Genomic DNA, 19,840 nt, shown 5'->3' on the forward strand with positions numbered 1-19,840 from the left:
GTGATTTAATCTCCTGAAAATTTCCATGAAAGGTATGTGATTAAGAAGGCATCATCTTCAATAAACATTTACTGAGCTTTGATAGACAAACTAAAAAATACCCATTTCTTTCTTTGTTCCCAGGAACTTCCTATTTGCACGCTTTAAAAAATTTTTTTTTTCAATGTTTATTTATTTTTGGGACAGAGAGAGACAGAGCATGAACGGGGGAGGGGCAGAGAGAGAGGGAGACACAGAATCGGAAACAGGCTCCAGGCTCTGAGCAGTCAGCACAGAGCCCGACGCGGGGCTCGAACTCACGGACCGCAAGACCTATTTGCACGCTTTTATATGTGCTGTGTTCCCTTTCCCAAATTAAAACTAACTCTGACCCAGTTGTTATGTTAACTGTATGTTAACTCGTAGTGAAGTTAGTGGTTTAATAACGTAAACAGAACAACTAGTATGTTGCCCTATTTCACACACCCTCTTGTTCCCCTCTCATACAAAGATTCGGCCACACTGGGATTCTTGCCTTCCTCACCAAGCCCCTTTCTGCCTCCTGTCTTGCTGTTTCCTCTGTATGAAACACTACCACTAAATATATAAGAACCACTCACAGGAACATAATTAAGTAAGAGTATACATTGAGTCACAGTGGGTAGGCCAAATGGTGGCCACATGAAACTCCTATATCTGACTTTGAGGATGGAACCTACCATATCGTGGGACTTCCCCTAACCTGCAGTAATAAAAAGCTGCCACTAAATTAGAATGGTCAGGCATTAAAAATACTAACAGCCTTAAGTTGAAAATGAACTTTAAAAAAGATGAAGCATAGAGAATAGAGGATGATTACAGGTGATTCTAGACAAAGTAATTGGGCTACTTATCACCAGTGGGAACAAAAGGTAATTGTGATGTTAAACTGTGAATATCATTCAGTACTTTTCAATGAATATTCATATTAGGGGAGGGAATTTCAGGATGAGTCTCAGCCCTCTTTTTGTAGAAAGAAGAAATTCTCTCAAAATAAATGAGACAGAGTTAAAGACACAGGGGACTAGTTTAAAGGTGCTCCCATTTGCTAATTCATGAAATTTGGGTGCTAAACGGAAAATAATGATTATCGCTCACTAAAATACATTGAGGCTATGAAAAGCCAAGACTGTGTAATGACACTCCAAAAGGGAAAATTTTATAGAAATTATTTTTTTCTACATGTTTCTCACCTGCTATCACATTGGTGTTAATTTTGTTGTTTCATACTTATTTATTATAGTGAGAAATATAAGCAAATATATTAATTTTGCTTAAATATAAATTAAAAATCCATCCATGTGTGGATGTCATTAGAATGACTTCAGGGCGCCTGGGTGGCTCAGTCGATTGAGCGTACAACTTCAGCTCAGGTCATGATCTTGTGGTTTGTGAGTTCCAGCCCTGCGTTGGGCTCTGTGCTGACAGCTAGGAGCCTGGAGCCTGCTTCAGATTCTATGTTCCTTCTATCTCTACCCCTCCCCCACTTGTGCTCTGTTTCTGTCTATCAAAAATAAATAAACCCAATAAAAATTAAAAAAAGAAAAAAAAAGAATGACTTCAAAGAGGGGCACATGGGTGGCTCAGTTGGTTAAGCATCTGACTTCAGCTCAGGTCATGATCTTGTGGTTCAGGAGTTAAAGCCCTGCATCAGGCTCTGCGCTGACAGCTCAGAGCCTGGAGCCTGCCTCAGATTCTGTGTCTCCCTCTCTCTCTTTGTCCCTCCCCTACTCACGCTCTCTCTCTCTCTCTCAATAATAAAATAAACATTAAATTTTAATTTAAAAAAAAAGAATGACTTCGAAGTAGTAATAGAAGAGCCAGATAGAAGTATACGATGAATTTAAGATCCTTTAAAATAATGCAGAATTTTACCTGTCAGAAAAGAGATTAGATGGATGTGACATAGGAGAAGCAGGGGCATGGTATTTCAGAATTTCATCTGGTTAAATCAGACAGTGAAACAAGAGTTTTGTGGAGTGTTTTTAATAGGTAAGTTTGCAACTCATATACCAAGACGACACTGATTGTAAAACTCATACTGAATGATGTGGACAGAGAGCTTGGGGTGGGGCTTCTACCAACAAACAAAACCCATCCAAAAATAAAAAAATAAAAGCCATCCAGCATGTCCAACTGTTGCTGATTACAAACATCTTGTATACATGTAAGCCTCATGTACCCCATTCCAATCTCTGAATCAACAAGTAACAGTGTTGTAGTCTTGAGTTTTCAACCTAGAAACCCTATTAGACCTAAGAAGGGAAACCTGCTTCTCTTTAGCGATTTTTTAACCCTGAGGAGAGTAAGCATTCAGGTTAGAGATGATGAGATAAATCAGACTCATACTTCTGTTAAAATTCAGGATAAGCAATATGTTTGATATTTAAAGTACCTATAATTTTAAGGGGCACCTGGGGTAGCTCAGTTGGTTAAGCATCCAACACTTGATTTCAGCCCAGGTCATGATCTCACAGTTCATGAGTTCGAGCCCCACTTTGTCAGGCTCCACACGGATAGCCCAAAGCCTGCTTGGAATTCTCTCTCTCCCTCTGTCTGTCTGCACCTTCCCCACTCGCACATACACACACACACGACTCTGCCTCTCTCTCAAAGTAAATAAATAAACATTAAAAAAATTTAAAGTATCTATAATTTTAAGAGAATCTGACATTATTAGGTTTTTGCCTCTAGTTTTAAAAGCATAATTAATTTTAAACTTACAATTTGAAATTTATGGGAATTTGACTTTTTAAATGATGTTTGTATGGTTAAGAGAACTTGGCTTACCACATTTAAGTTTAATTTATTAGATTTCCAGGGTCGTATATGGACTTACAAAGGGCTATTAAAAATTGCAAATTTGCCCTGTCTGGCATGTAAAATATTTAATCAGAAAATTGAATTTATTTAGTCTATTAATGCAAGTAAAATGTTTCGGGAAATTTCATTAACTGAACTTATAAAAGGGCTGATTGTTTAAGGACACTGTGTGTTGAGTTTGAATTAAAGTGATTGTTCTTATTGTTTTAGATCTGTAAACAGTATATCAAAACCTGCAAGTTAAATTTGAGGGCTTACTGAAAACCAGGTTTTCACATTGTAATGTTGATAATTTGGATATTAAGTTAAAACCAAAGCAGCCATAAATATTTTAAAGTATAAAGATTCCTGAGATGTCAAAAACCCACACTAACATGAGCATTCCTTCTCCCCTCCACCCCTAAGTACCTCCTACTACCTTTGGACCTCAAGTCACTTCCTTATAAGGTTTTCCCAATCCCACACTCTCATCTAAATTATATCCCCTTTACCACTGATTTCTCCCAGTGTCCATACTGTTCCTTACTAAGACCACAATTTAAAATTTTATACTTATTTGTGAATCTGAGATTGGGTAATGTCTATTTCCCCCATAAAGCTGTAAGTTCTGTGAACACATGGACTGCTTCTCCGTCTTCCCTGGGCCTAGAACAGCTAACATCTGGTACATCAGAAGTGTACAATCAGGAAAGATTGAATACGGTGAAGTGATTCAGGGCCTAAAGTAACTACGAAATGTAGTACATCTGTGATAGCCGGCAACCTGAAAATTCACTTCCTGTCGGCTTCACAGTTCTAGAATGTTTCAAATATTTACTATTCCTGTATGAGATAGGCATTATGGTCCCCAGTTTTCATATCATGTAGAGGTTTATAGATGTTCAGTAACTTTGCCCAGAGGCCAAGCACTAGTCAGTTGTGATGTCAGTATTTGAGCCGGAATTTCCCCAATTTAATTTCTTTTAACATTTATTCATTTTTGCGAGCAAGCAGGGGAGGGGCAGAGAGAGAGGGAGACACAGACTCCGAAGCAGGCTCCAGGCTCTGAGCTGTCTGCACAGAGCCCAGCCCGACACCAGGCTCAAACCCACGAACCGTGAGATCATGACCTGAGCTGAAGTTGGACACTCAACAGACTGAGCCACCCAGGTGCCCCATAGATTTCTCCAATTTCTAAACCCACACTACATTATTTCAAACTAAAGCAGTAATTTCTACATACTTATTAGAACAGTGCTTGGCCCTTAGTAAGTAGTTGATATATTTTAATGACTTATATTGATAATTATTATATCTACATTTTAATAAACTCCTTTAAAAAGAAACAAATAGGGGCGCCTGGGTGGCTCAGTTGGTTAAGCGTCCAACTTTGGCTCAGGTCATGATCTCGCGGTCCATGAGTTTGAGCCCCGCATCGGGCTCTGTGCTGACAGCTCAGAGCCTGGAGCCTGTTTCAGATTCTGTGTCTCCCTCTCTCTCTGCCCCTCCCCTGTTCATGCTCTGTCTCTCTCTGTCTCAAAAATAAATAAACATTAAAAAAAATTAAAAAAAAACAAATAAAATTAATTTTCTCACAATTGGAGTAGAGAACAAGACTTTTAAAGACACATGAATCAAAGCCAAGAAAATGAGATGACTATTCTAAGTTCAGAGTGGTTTAATTCAAATTACCCAATATCTATAGTATAAACAAGCTGCAGACTCCAAGCCTTGTGTAAACTAAGGAAGCAGCAAGCACATTGTTAATCATAAAAGGAAGGAAAGTCACATTGTTGGTTACTGAGTGTTCATTCACCAACTATCCGTTACTGTGTTAAGTACCTCCACACATAACTCCTTTAATCTCCTGGAAGGCCTGAACTGAGTTTACAATATGGAAAGAAAATCTTATTTTTTCTAATTTTTCTTGACAGATTTACAAACAGAACTTCCCCTGACCTGGCCTTTCAAGAGACCTAATGTGTTGGGATGCTGCCCCCTGAGGGGTAGGCTGGACTGACAGTAGACAGCTGTGGAACTGTTTTCCTAGGACAGGTGTTCAGCCACCTGAGGGCTCTGTCCTACTGAGTGGAGACTAGAATTTCTGCGCAGAGCTACATGACTCAGGTCAAGAGAGGGGGCGTGACAAGCTGAGTGAAGGACGGAGAAGAGAGATCTGTGATGGCAGTAAGGAGGCTGACTTGCGAGAGAGAATAGAAGTAGCTAATAGAGAGGCCTGGTCAAGTCACATGGATGAGTCATGTGTCCTGTAGTCATCCCTTTCTCCCTCTAATGAAGTCTACGTTATTCACCAATGTTTTTAGAGTTGGATTTGCTTTAGGGGAGAGAGAGATGCTGGGTCTGGCCTCCAGGTGGGTTTAAATTAGTAGCAAGGCAGACACCCTAGGAGCTGGGGCCAGGGCTGTCGTTCAATTTATATTTGCTGCCCCATTCTTGGAGAAGCACCAGCCTCAATGTCTCAACTCACATCCCCTACCGCCACCTGCTGGAAGCATGTGCTAATTATAAAGCGAGTATCTTGGTTGTGGGGAGGGCAGTCAAGGGTAAAATGCAAACCTGAATTTATAAAAGACCAACACTACTCCTAAGCCCACCACTCTCTACCTGTAAATTACTTTTGCAACCTCAGTTTCTGATCTGCAGAATGAGGGGCTAGAAAAGTGATTCCTAAGATCTCCATCTTCCAAATCTATCATTGCAACAAAAATAGATTTCTAAGCAGAACCCTAGCGAACACGCCAAAAGCTTCCCCCCAAACTACAGCATTAGCCTACTTCTCGTCTTCAGCTATTTCTAAAATGTTTCCCAACATGAGCCAAAATGTAGTTATGTGTCTCTAAGTTAGGTTCAATTTACCACTCATTAAACAATGAATGTCATTTTTGAGATCATTATTTTTCCATTTAGGACATATAATAAGAATGAGATGAGTGCTTGCTTTCCATGCTGTCACTGTTAAAACAAACCAAAAAAAGTGGTCATACAAAACAAAACTGAAAAAGAAATTTAGGCAAAATAAGTTTCTGAATCAACCATTAAAAGGATCGAACATCGGGCAACTGGGTGGCTCAATCCGTTAAGTGACCGACTTCAGCTCAGGTCATGATCTCGCAGTTGCATCCGGCTCTGTGCTGACAGCTCAGAGCTTGGAGCCTGCTTTGGATTCTGTGTCTCAGTCTCTCTGCCCCTCCCCCCACTCACACTCTGTCTCTCTCAAAAAATGAATAAACATGAAAAAAACCTAAAAAAAAAAAAAAAGGCATCAAAGATCTCTCAAGCTAAAAGCAGCCAGATGTGTTCTTTAACTTTTGTAGACCAAAATCAGCATCGATACTCGTAAACTGCCCAAATGTACCTGATTTTCGTAGATTAACCATAGCGCACATTTTGGAGGAGACTTACTCATATATTTCTAAATTGGTTGGTTTGTTTTCAGTCACATAGTTGCTTGGGATTAAGCCTTCATTCCTACAACAAAAGACAAGGCAACCATCAAAATGCTTGGCACGTGTGTGGCATTATGTGACGACAATCCTTTTAAAACCTCAAAGACATAGGGGGAAATCAAACTTGTTTTACTGATTAAATTGCTAACAGAAAAAAAAGGGGTTTTCATTTCCACATTCAACCAAAATCTCTGTATGATAAATACTAGGATTCTGACTTACAATGTAAGTAGTCAGGTGTTTTATGACACAAAAATTCTTCAAAGAGGAAAAGCGGCACTTATGCGACCACTGGGATGTCATATGACCCGATTTAAAACACACCAATTACAGGGGTGCCTGGGTGGCTTGGTTGGTTAAGCGTCCGACTTCAGCTCAGGTCATGATCTCACGGTCTGTGAGTTCGAGCCCCGCGTCGGGCTCTGTGCTGACAGCTCAGAGCCTGGAGCCTGTATCAGATTCTGTGTCTCCCTCTCTCTTTGCCCCTTCCCTGTTCATTCTCTGTCTCTCTCTGTCTCAGAAATAAATAAATGTTAAAAAAAATTTATTTAAAAATAAATAAATAAAACACAGCAATTACAAAGATATCAACTTAATTCTTTTTAATTGCTGCAGAATAGATAGAATGGATATTCCAGTTTAGCCATGTCTGTATCACAACAATGCTGCACAGAAACACATACACATGACTTCTTGTGCACCCATAAAAGTATTTGTCTAAGACAGATACCAAGCAGGGAAACTGCTGAGTCACCAAGTACATGCATCTCCCAGTAGATACAGCAAACTGCTGTTGAAAGAAAATATACCAATTTACACACCCATCAGGAGGGCACGGGTTTCTCTTTTTCTATACCTTCACCAAAAAAATTTGAAATTGTAAAATTACAAAAAGATCTCCGTGACATTATTGGGAAACACAAGCAATGCATAGAACAACGAATAAAGCAGGGTAAGGAATTAGGTAAACTAAGTCTGCAAACAATAACATATGTTTCAATATGTGCATGAAAGTGCACTGAAATCATCTGGAAGGGCACTCACTGAGTTAATAATGGTGCTTGGGTTTGGAGGTGTGGCAAAGCAGGAATTTACCATTATTTATCATGGATGCATATTATAAAAAACAATATTCACTTATTAAGTTTGAAATTAAAAATTAATTAGTTCATTTTTATTTTTATTTATTTTTTTAATATAATTCATTGTCACATTGGTTTCCATACAACACCCAGTGCTCATCCCAGCAAGTGCCCTCCTCCCTGCCCATCACCCACTTTCCCCTCTCCTCCACCCCCATCTACCCTTAGTTTGTTTTCAGTCCTTAAGAGTCTCTTATGGTTTGCCTCCCTCCCTCTCTGTAACTTTTTCCCCCCTCCCCTCCCCTATGGTCTTCTGTTAAGTTTCTCAAGATCCACATATGAGTGAGTCATGCCAATGTCCACCTGCTGGAGGGCTAATTACACTGTCCTGAACCTACTCACACCTTTTTTCCCACTGAAAAGTCTCCATCACATGTTGAGTCTAAACTAAAAACTGGTAAGAGCCAAATCATCAGGAAAATACAATTAGAGCAGAGGTATATAATATAGATATTTCTAATACTTATATACTTATGGTCTCCAAATCATGACAAAGAATAGAATTCAAAGCCAGCACTCTCTCCCAGGCAGCCCAGATACCCCTCAGAATTGTGTACCTCAGGCTCCAGTCAGGCATGAACAATCTATGAACCCCCCATGTTCATTGCAGCATTATGTATCATAGTCAAGATATGGAAACAACCTAAGTGTCCAATGACGGATGAATGGATAAAAGAAAATATTATTCAGTCATAAAATAGGAGAAAATCTTGCTATTTGCAACAACATGATGGACCTCAAGAGCATTATGCTAAGTAGAATAAATCAGATGGAAAAAGGCAAATACTGTATAGTCTCACTTATATGTGGAATCTAAAAAAAAAAAAGTTAAAAAAAAAACCTCATAGATACAGAGAACAGATTGGTGGTTGCCAGAGGCAGGTGGGTGAAGTAGGTGAAGGGAGTCAAAAGATACAAAGTTTCAGTTATAAGATAAATAAGCCATAGGGATGTATTAAACCACATAGTGACTATAGTCAATAATACTATATTGCATATTTGAAAGTCGCTAAGAGAGTAATCTTAAAAGTTCTCATCACCAGAAAAAAATATTTGTAACTATGCATGGTGACAGATGTTTTTGTTTTTTTTTTTAATTTTTTTTTTCAACATTTATTTATTTTTGGGACAGAGAGAGACAGAGCATGAACGGGGGAGGGGCAGAGAGAGAGGGAGACACAGAATCGGAAACAGGCTCCAGGCTCTGAGCCATCAGCCCAGAGCCTGACACAGGGCTCAAACTCACGGACCGCGAGATCGTGACCTGGCTGAAGTCGGACGCTTAACCGACTGCGCCACCCAGGCACCCATGCATGGTGACAGATGTTAACTACACATATTGTGATCATTCCACAAATAAATGTTGAATTATTATGCTGTACACCTGAGACCAATATAATGTTATATGTCAGTGATACCTTAATTTAAAAAAAAAAGGAAGGAAGGAAGGAAGGAAGGAAGGAAGGAAGGAAGGAAAATTCAGAGAGGGAAACTCAGAGAGGGTAAGTGATTGCCAAAGGACACACAATAGTAAGTGACAGCGTTGGGATGTGAAGCCAGGCGTATGAAGCGCTGTGACTCTGCCTGAAATCCCAGTGCTGTAATGCTCTCTCATACAGATAAGAGGTGTGGGGACATGTTCTACTTCATGCAGAAGGAAATAAACCTAAAGAAAATGAGCCACAAAACAGTTTTTATGTTTCAGGAGTCTTCAGAGGATAAAAGAAGAATTTGGTAAGGACCATGACATCAGTCTTACCCCAAACGGTCTCTTGCCTTCCACCAGTGAGGATTATACTTCTCCAATATCACGTACTCCTCTGCTCTCTTTAAGGCTAAATCACACGGCTCTCTGGGCACAAAATCATACAGGGCTTTTACTTGGATCTTCTCTTCAGTAACCTCAGAGGGTGGGAGGGGAGGCAGTGGCTTGCGTTTTGATGGTTGCATGTGGCCTCTGTTGGCCTGCAAAAACCAAGGAGTGATTTGTTGTACTCTTGTTTTAGTCATGTGTACTAAAAAAGAATAGGGCTATAATACTTTTGTGTGCTGCCCCAATTCTCCCATCCGGTTGCATCAAAGCAAAAACCAGGGTGGGGTAAACATAGGAAATGATTATAAGACAACCTTTAAATCCGGCAACACACTCACCCTTTTGTAAATTTTCAAGATCATAAGTTCTCTTGCCAGAATTGCATTGGATATTTTTCTTTTTTAAAAAATTAGCTCTATGCTCAACATGGGGCTCGAATTCACGACCCTGAAATCAAGAGTCGTGTGCCCTGTGGACCGAACCAGCCAGGCACCCCTGGACATTTTTTAAGCCACAGTTCTTAAAATTTGAATTCCACCCCAATAGTTCCACTTTGTTTATGGGTTTTTCTCTCTTGAAAAAAAGAAAAACAGCCCTTCCCTTTCACATGCTATAACCTTGTGTTTGGATTTATCACACTGCTTAAGAACGCCATTTCCCCCAACACCGAACGAAAAATTAATCCTGGGTTCACAAACGGCAATAGCCAGAACACGTTTTTCCCCATTCACCATCCAGTTTCAAGCTCTGCCGAAACATAGCTGCGTAGGCTATTTTAACTGGTCTTTTTTCCTTTGGCTTTCTTCTAAGACGTTCACTCATGAAGCACTTGTTACGTGCTGAGCACTATACTAGATTCTGGGCATGGCAGCAAACAGTGTCTTGAGGACCATGGACCCCAAAACGCAAGCTTCCTCTCTTCTTTCTCCCTCAGCAAGATGATACTCACTCGCTTCTTACTTGGCAATTCGCTGAACCACAGCCTGCGACGCGGAGTGTATCTTTCTGAAAACTCTTCATCTTTGCTTAGGCTTATTTGTGTTCTTACTTGTCTGAGATTGAAAAACAACCAAGTTACAAATGATTGTTTGCATTCAGGTGATATTCACTAGATTTTTCTCAAAATTAATAGGAAACTCCAGGTCTTTTTGCAACTTTTTTCTTACTTAGAAGACTTCCCAGCTCCATTTCCATGGGCGAGTGACTACCTCTCAGAACCGCATTTTCCTTATTGAGCTAGAGGACGCTAAAAGCAAAAAGAGTTGCTATAGAATAAAACTGAAGAAAGCACAGTCTGGTGCATATTAAGGACATAAAAAGATAATCGTGATAATGAAAAACTTACTCCGCATCAGGCACAGTGTTTATCATTTTACACGCATTACCTCATTTGATGGTATGCATTGTTCTAAATGGACACGGTGCTATGATTAAGAACAGGAGTTTGGATCCCAGCTTTACCATTTCATAGTGTGGCCTTGGGGAAGCAACAGAATCTCTCTAAGCCTCAATTCCCTCATCTGTAAAATGGAGATTGTAAAAACTATAGGTGTTTTGGAGAGTTACTTGAGCTAATAAATGCAAACCTCTTAGCACAGTCTCACATAGAGGACCTCCCGTTAAATGCTAGCTATTACTATTATTAAGCTACCTTAGGTTTATTCTATACAATCATTTGCTGGGCATCAAAGCGTAAGACACCCTGATCATTTTGGGGAGATAGTCAAATAAATAAGACAAGATTCTTGTCCTTAATGTGTAAAAATTACAGAGTGGAACACAGGTATGTAAACAGCATACACGAAATAAATATTCAGTGTGGAACCAAGGCATGCTGTGGGAACGCAAGGGAAGGAGCCACTAAAGTCAAAGGGATCCAGGACGGATCATGGAAGACCCAAAATTGGAGTTGTGCCTTTAAATCGGTGGGCACTCAATGGGGAGGCAATGGGAGAGGGGTTTCCCAGGCAAAGGGAACAGCAGATGCAAAGAGACAAGGAGGCTTAATAGACAATAAAGAAACAGAATGAGTTAATTTCCAAGAAGTTGCTCCCAGAAGTAGACTTACCGCTTCTGCACGGAACAGCAGCAACAGCAACAGAAAATCGACTGGATGGTATTATCTGAAAAGCAGATCATTGTGAGAGAGCCCTTAGTCCATGATATTGAAAAGATGAGTCAGGTGGAGGAAATTCCCAAGGGCAGGAGGGATATGAATTCTTATAAAGCATGTGCTAAGTCTTGACTATGCCCTCCTTTACTAGTGGAAGGGTGAGAAACTGTCACTAAAGCAAAAAAGAAGTTACTGGCACCCTGGCCAGTGTGGTTTCCCTTCTCAGGCTCTTCTCCCCATTCTGGTTTATGCATTTCCTCAGTCTGTGAATAAGTGACCACTGTATTCTACTTGATCAGGCTAATGACAGCTAATAAGTGTAAAAAAGAATGATTCAAAAAGCAGTGTTCTCCTAGAAAATATTAGCAGGGATTTTTCAATCAGATCCATCACGTTTCTTTTAAAAATAGTTTTTAATAGTTTATTATTTAATATCTTATGTCCATGGAACCTAAATTTCCCAGTCATCTCCTTCTCATATTGACACCTTAAAATGAAGCATTAAAGAGCAGAATATGTTAGACATGAGTTTTGAGGTTAGACAGACCTGGGTTTGAACCCTCACTGTGGGGCTGATTATATCTGGATGAGTCCCTTTGTTTACTCTTCTAAGTCTTTGCTTTCCTGTCTGCAAAAGCAAGATAATCATACCTAACCCCTTTGAGAAAGCTTACAAGGCAGAGGTTAATCTCTAACTGTGGGTTTGGGGAAGTTACTGAACCGTTCTTTGCTTAAGTTTCCTCATCTGCAAGATGGGAGTAATAGGATACTCAGCATGAAAAACCTGTGAGGATTAATTGAATCCATTAATTGAATTGATTGAATTGAATCAATTCATGGAAAGCACCTGGAACAATGCCAGGTATATAGGAAGAGGGTAATCGAGAAGATCTATTATTACTATAGGGTTGTTGAGAAGATTAAAGTAGCCATCATCCTGGGAAAATAGACAAGGGGTACAAACAGAAGACACCCAGTATAGTCTACCCCCCAGCATCTGCTCTGTGCCCCCAGAACAGGGGATGCAATGGGGTCCCATAAGTCATCATGTTATCACCAGGTGATGTCAGCGCGGTCATATTTCCACCCGAAACTTAGCACGCTAACCATTAGGATTCTTTTTTTTTTTTAATTTTTTTTTAATGTTTATTTTTGAGAGAGAGACAGAGAACATGGGTGGGGGAGGGGCAGAGAGAGGGAGACACAGTATCTGAAGAAGGCTCCAAGCTCCGAGCTGTCAGCACACAGCCCGACAGGGGGCTCAAACCCATAAACCATGAGATCATGACCTGAGCTAAAGTTGGACACTTAACCAACTGAGCTACCCAGGTGCCTCAACCATTAGGACTCTTTAAGTGAGGTAGGGAACAAAATAAGGAGAGAAGAAGAGTAACATAAAACACAGCTGCTACAATTCCCACATCCATAGTTGTGCTGTCCTAAGTTGATCGTAGATACCCCCTATCACCATCCATTCCATGTTTCCCTTTGCCTCAGTCAACACTTTGGCTGAAATAGGTACTTTATCTGATGGAATAACCCAAATGCTCATTCCTGTGGGACTTGGGTCCTTAGTTGGTCTTGTCTTTATGGGCTGTTATAATTCTCCAATGACCAGGAATATAGTCCAATGACTATGAATATTGGGAAATGACACTAGTAAATTCCTTGAGTTTTGAAGTCCTCTTTGTCTTCTCTGTGAAGCACCAACCCAATTTCTTCCTGGTAGTCAGGATATTCATCTCAGCTACATTGACCCCTTTCTGTGCCTATCAATTCCGTGACACGAGGAATCCAAAAGTGCCAGAGGGCAGTCTCAACTTTCAGGGTTCCCTAAGAAAGAGATGCTTCTCTTGGGCACTGAAATCTCCAAACCCACCAACTCAAGATCACAGATAAAGAGAACAATATTCCAGTGGGTTATTAGGTAAAATGGTGAAAAGGGCCACTCATACCCCCCTTCTTACTTCTCTGACTCATGCATCCTGGCTACACATTTGTTGTGATTTAAGACATTTATTGCACCCTATAGGATACCACTCCAACATTGTAGGATGTTATCTTCCAGATGTCAGAGTAACTGGCCCTTTAGTAGGCCATTCCTCTGTCCCATAAGCCAGCTGCTTCTGAATCATGGGACATGACGCTTAAGAGTATGCAGAGCACCACTGAACAAATGCAAACAAAACTGACAAAAGGCAGCAGAGTATGTTAGACATGGATCATTTTCTGGACCTCTGATTTTATCTTTCCATTCTGTCCTCATTCCAAGAGTTTCAGCCATAATCCTCTCCCCCAGATCTTGTCACAAATCTCCTGACCTTATTCTTTCCATGTTCCTGACTAGTTTTCTGCCATTGCCCATTAGTTATTGCAGATCAGTGTCTCATACGATCTCTTCCTAATGAAGTAAACAAATGGATGTACTTTTTGAAGTGCTGGGAGGATTTTATTTCAGCACTATCTTTCAGGAGTCCTCTGAACGTGGCTATAGCACAACGGCTGTTTATTTCCCCTTTCATATATGCTTAGGATGCAGATCTATCTAGAAGTAAGTCTTGATGACTACCTCCTCTAGGGGCCTCTCATGTGATTGAAGGAGAAGCAGAAAGAACAGGTACTATGGAAATATAAGTAATCTGCTCATGAAGCTATCTTGAGCCTTCTGGATCTACTGGGGCCCACTTGCAATATATCACTTCCATATTATGATGGAATGTTAGGCTATTCATGCCTAACTTATGGTTCAATGAATCAGGTAACACTAAGCTCATGATAGGCAGTTTGAATCACCTAAATATCTCATGATCCATGGTTGACTGTTCAGCCTTCACCAGGAGCAAGCCAGCAGCTATTTTCTTTCTTTTTTAAAAAAAATTTTTATGTTTATTTATTTTTGAGAGAAAGAGAGAGTGCAAGGGGGAGGTGCAGAGAAAGAGGGAGACACAGAATCTGAAGCAGGCTCCAGGCTTTGAGCTGTCAGCACAGAGCCCGACATGGGGCTTGAACCCACAGACCGCGAGATCATGACCAGAGCTGAAGTCGGAAGCTTAACCGACTGAGCCACCCAGGCGCCCCTAGTCAGCAGCTATTTTCAAATTAAAAATCAGCACAGTGTCAAGGCATTGCTCCAAACCCCTGGGGGATTGCTGATTTTCATCCTGAGACTTTACAGAAGCTCCACATAGCTAGCATTTTGCACTGCATTCCAGGCTACTGCCAATGATAATTCAAGTAACTGATAATTGAGTTATTTCCCCCAGCTATAAGGCTATCCTTGGACCTCTAAATATATGACCATATAAATCTCAGATCCAATTTTGACTCTTTCCTGGAGCCACTTCTCATATCTATTACTGTATTAGTCAGGGTTCCAATATGAAACATGACATATTTAAATTAGAATAATTTTAGAAGTGTTCATTCACAAAGTCACTAATTACAAAGGTGTGGATGGGAGTAAGGGAACTATAAAGGATGTACAGGAAACTGGGTCCAACAGTACTGGAACTGTCACCAACCCTAGGTGCAAAAGGACCAGGAAAAGTGAGAGAGATTTAAGTACAACAGAGACCTCTTTGATTGGGGCAATGATCTGCTGTTGAGGGACATATCCAGCTCAGAGCAACCTAACCACAACTTCCTTCCAGGGCTCCTCATTAGTGTAATCCAACCAGAAACTGGGGCTTGGAAGCATATTGATCCAACCTCTACAGAATACGTTTCCAGGATAAAGTGCAAGGTGAAGAATGAATACCAAGAAGTTGGGCTCCCTGAGCCATCATAAAGGCTGGCCACCATATTTAATCCCTAGAGATCGTCCTTCCAGGGTAATAAGGTGGATAAGAATAAAGATATTCAGTACAGTAATAGGTGTATATTAGTCCCTTTCCTTTCACAGAATTTGACCTTCCAAACCTAGATTCATGCATTAGTTGTTTGCCTTTCTCTGATTTGGACATTACCATTACTCAGTCTTTGGGCTCCTGACACTTTGTGGTCCAGTGGTAACCATTTCATTTCACCATGGTGACATAGTTCCAGTCCAAGCCCAGGCAAAAACTCATCTTTGCTCCCACTGCTATTTTATCACTCACTCCCAACTTAATAACTTTCTCTCTTCCTTTGCCTGCACCCAGAAACCATCCATTTTCCAAGGACCATTCCAACGTTCACTTCTAGACACTACAATAAAATAAATTAGTGAGTCCCCCAAATCTGCATTATATTGTGTATTAATAGGATTTCGCATTTCAACTGCTTCTGACTGTCAATTTTCTGGCAGTGTCTGCATGAACAAATGGCCAAAAACACTCCTGAGAAAGAAGGTACTTTAGCACGCGGGGGCTATCTGTCTGTCTGCTGGCAGGACTAGGTCTAATTTACATCCTTGCCAATTGATTCCAGTGTTGTTTTAGAGCCCCACGTAGGTCTATATCTATCCAGGCCAAGAGATGAAAAGTCAAATGTAGGTTATACAAATGAGTGAATAGGTCGGAGTATGGTTTAGAAAGTGGCAAAAACTGTGGTCCCACGTAGAGGTATTCGTTTTCAAAATTTTTAAAATGCTCCTTCCCTCACCTGCATCACCTGTTTCCCCTCTCCACTGGATCACTGCCATTAGCATACAAATATACCATTATTTTCCTCATTAAAAACAAAAGAAATTACCCTTGATCTTCTTTCCTTGACCAGCTTTGCTCCCCATTTACAGTATAGTCTAGACATGAGTAGTCTTTACTTATTGCTTTCAATTCTTCTCCTCTCATTTTCTCTTAACCATTCCAACCAAGCTTTTGTCCCCACCACCTCCCCAAACCTTCTCTTGTTAGGGTCATGGGATACAGGTGCACACCCCTGTATCCCATGGTTAATTCTGTATCCTCTTACTTGGCCTCTCCACAGCATTCAATACTCTTCTCTGGCTTTTCTTTCTTCTCTATTTCACAGTTTTCTTCTCTCTCTCTCCAACCTCTTAGACTGGGGCCAAGGATAGCCTACCCCAAAGTGTTTGATCTCTTCTTTTCTCGGTCTCATCCAATCATTTGATTGATTGTCTCATTCTTTTCTGTGTCTTAAAAACCATCTATCTGCTGATGACATCCAAATGTATACCTCCACCCAGTTCCAGTGAGAATTCCAGACTTGCATACCCAAATGCATTCTCAAATTCTCCATTTGGATGCCTAGTGGACACTTCCAATTCACATGAGGAAATCTGACCTCCTTCTCTTCCTTCCTCCCCAGACGTGCTACACTCATCCTCTCCATCTTGTCAATAGCAATTCCATTTTTCCAGCTGCTTAGGTCAATGATCTTGGAGTTGTCTTTGATTCTTCTCTTTCTCTCACATCCCAGTCCAATTTGTCAGAAAGCATTCTGACTCTGCCTTAAACATGTATCCAAGAGTTTCAGTTTGGGATGATGAAAATGTGCTGGAGATGGACAGTGGGGAGGGATGGTTGTACGATAATTCAAATGCACTTAATGCCACAAGACTGTACACTTACAGTTAAACTCGTAAATTTTATCTTATGTATATTTCACGATGGTTAAAAACTCACTCAGACACACACACACACACACACACACACACACACAGAATCTTATTGCTTTCCCCCACCCTTCTGTTCCTACCATGGACTAAGCCACCAGCATTCATCTGGATTATATCAACAGCCTTCTGACTTCTTCCTGCCTCTACCCTAAACTCCCTATAGTTTCTTCTCAGCATAGCAGCCAGAGTAATTAATTTAAAACCTGAGTTGGGGGCACTTGGGTGGCTCAGTCAGTTAAGCATCCAACTTCAACTCAAGTCATGATCTCACGGTTTGTGAGTTTGAGCCCCACATCAGGCTCTGTGTTGACAGCCCAGAGCCTGGAGCCTGCTTCAGATTCTGTGTCTCCCTCTTTCTTTGCCCCATTCCCCACTTGCATGCTGTCTCTCCCTCTCTCTCAAAAATAAGTAACATTAAAAAATTAAAAAAAAATTTTTTTAATGTTTATTCATTTTTGAGAGACAGAGATAGACAGAGCGCGAGCAGGGGAGGGGCGGAGAGAGAGGGAGACACAGAATCCGAAGCAGGCTCCAGGCTCTGAGCTGCCAGCACAGAGCCTGACGCGGGGCTCGAACTCACAAACCGTGAGATCATGACCTGAGCTGAAGTTGGACGCTTGTCCGACTGAGCCACCCAGGCGCCCCAAAAACATTTTTAATAAATAAAATAAAACCTGAGTTGGATCATTTTGCTCCTTGTCTCCAAACCCCACAATGGCTCCCCATTTCACCAACAGTGATAGCCAAATTTCTCACACCAGCCTATAAAACCCTCCAAGATCTGGCTTCCTTATTGCCTCTCACTTCTGTCCAATATGCTTTTACTCATGTCACCCAGCCACATTGCCCTCCTCACTGTTTCTGAAGCGCACCAGGCCTGCTCTCTCCGTAGCTTCTATGCTTTTGTTCCACTCTCCCCTCCAGGTGTCAACATTCTTTTTTCAAATAATTTTAAAATTGAAGTATAGTTGACATAAAATATTATATTAGTTTCGGGTATACAACATAGTGATTCAACAATGACACACATTATGTAATGTTCACCACAATAAGTGTAGTTACCATCCGTCACCATACAAAATTATTACAATATTATTGACTATATTCCCTATGGTGTACTTTTCATCCCTGTGACTTATTTCTTTTATAACTGGAAGTTTATACCTCTTAATCCCGTTCACCTGCTTTGCCCATCCCCCCCCCAATCTCCCTCCCTTCTGGCAACTAGTAGTTTGTTCTCTGTCTTTATGAGTCTGTTTCTGTTTTTGTTTGTTCATTTGTTTTTTTAGATTCTACCTGTAAGTGAAATCATATGGTATTTGTCTTTTCTGTCTGACTTATATCACTTAGGTCCACCTTCTAGGTCACCCATGTTATTGTGAACACAAAGATTTCATTCTTTCTCATGGCTGAGCAATATTCCATTTTGTGTGTGTGTGTATATATATATATATATATATATATAATTTATTTATATATTTATATATAAATATATATATTTATATATATTATATATATTTTTATATATAATATATATAAATATATATATAAATAAATATATACATATTATATATATAATACACACACACCCACACACACACACACACCACATCTTCTTTATCCAGTCACCTATCAACGGACACTTAGGTTGCATCCATATCTTGGCTATTGTAAATAATGCTGCAGTAAACATAGGGGTGCATATATCTTTTCAAATCAGTGGTTTTGTTTTCTATCAGGTAAGTACCCAGAAGTGGAATTACTGGGTCATATGGTCTAAGGAAATGACCAAAAAAAGAAAAAAAAGTAGATCACTGGAACTGTATCAAACTAAAAAGTTTTTTCACAGCAAAGGAAACCATTAACAAAATGAAAAGGCGATCTACCTTTTGAGAGAAGGTTATTTGTTAATAATATATTGGTAAGGGGTTAATATCCAAAATATATTAAGAATTCATATACTCAATATCAGAAAAAAAAACCCCACACAAGCCAATTTAAAAATTGGCAGAGGACATGGATAGGCATTTTTCCAAAGACACATGGAAAGTTGCTCAGCATCACTAATCACCATGGAAATGCAAATCAAAACTACAATGACATATCATATCACACCTGTCAGAATGGTTAATATCAAAAAAGACAAGAAATAACAAGTGTTGGCGAGGATGTTGAGAAAAAGGACCGCTTGTGCCCTGTTGGTGGGAATGTGAATTCGTGCAGCTGTTGTGGAAAACAGTATGGAGGCTTCTCAAAAAATTTTTAAAATGAAATTAACATCCAACCTTCTTAACTGTCCCCAATCCTTAAAGTCTTTATTCAAAATCTTAACCCTCCCAATGAAGAGTAGCTTGACTAATTATTGCTGCCACCTGCACTCCCTGACTTGGGTATTTCTCACTTTATTTTTTTTTCTTTTCTTTCTTTCTTTTTTTTTTTTTTTATGGCATGTCTCACCCTCTAACATACTATGTGATTGACTGATTTTATTATTATTTTTTAATGTCTGTCTCCTCTACTCGAATGTAAACAGGGATCTTTGTCTTTTCTGTTCAGTTATATCTCAAGAGGCTAGAACAGTTGTTGACATATAATATCCACTCAGTAAATATTTGTTGAGTGAATGGTACATGAATAAATTAGTTTGAAGGAGCATCAAATTATAACCTTTCCAGAACACCCACCTGTCTTTATTCAGTCCTAATGGGAAAACAAAAGCTGTATTTGAGGACAGAATAAGCAGGTACAATAGGAAGCAGTGAACAATGAGAGTGGTGACATAGGAATAGATTATGAAAATCCTTGAAATAAAGGAAGATAAGACCTTGAGTGTCTATGTAGTAGGAGGTCTTATTAGATACCGAAGATGAGAACAATTTGGTCACAGGCCAGAGCAAACTCTGTACTTAGTCTACAAACCTTCGTAAG

General features: G+C 40.1%; 1 protein-coding gene across 2 annotated transcripts in view; it reads right to left on the reverse strand.

The window, feature by feature from the left end:
- The window catches only part of TXK (TXK tyrosine kinase), a 47,680-nt gene extending 35,144 nt beyond the window's left edge, over nucleotides 1-12,536 (reverse strand). For both annotated transcript variants that reach the window (XR_006964306.1, XM_047091200.1), the window contains exons 1-4: nucleotides 11,311-12,536; nucleotides 10,192-10,294; nucleotides 9,189-9,394; nucleotides 6,244-6,309 (exon numbers count right to left, since the gene is read on the reverse strand). Coding sequence is in view for 1 of the 2 variants with exons in the window: in XM_047091200.1 (XP_046947156.1) it covers nucleotides 6,244-6,309; nucleotides 9,189-9,394; nucleotides 10,192-10,294; nucleotides 11,311-11,381 (446 nt within the window). In the remaining variant the exon portion in view is untranslated. The remainder of the gene's footprint in view (nucleotides 1-6,243; nucleotides 6,310-9,188; nucleotides 9,395-10,191; nucleotides 10,295-11,310) is intronic.
- Between the last annotated feature and the right edge of the window lie 7,304 nt (nucleotides 12,537-19,840).

The sequence above is a fragment of the Lynx rufus genome, unplaced genomic scaffold (assembly GCF_022079265.1).
Source record: "Lynx rufus isolate CCGP_SWC_20201006 ecotype Redwood Valley unplaced genomic scaffold, mLynRuf1.p SCAF_3, whole genome shotgun sequence".
NCBI classification, from domain to species: Eukaryota; Metazoa; Chordata; class Mammalia; order Carnivora; family Felidae; genus Lynx; species Lynx rufus.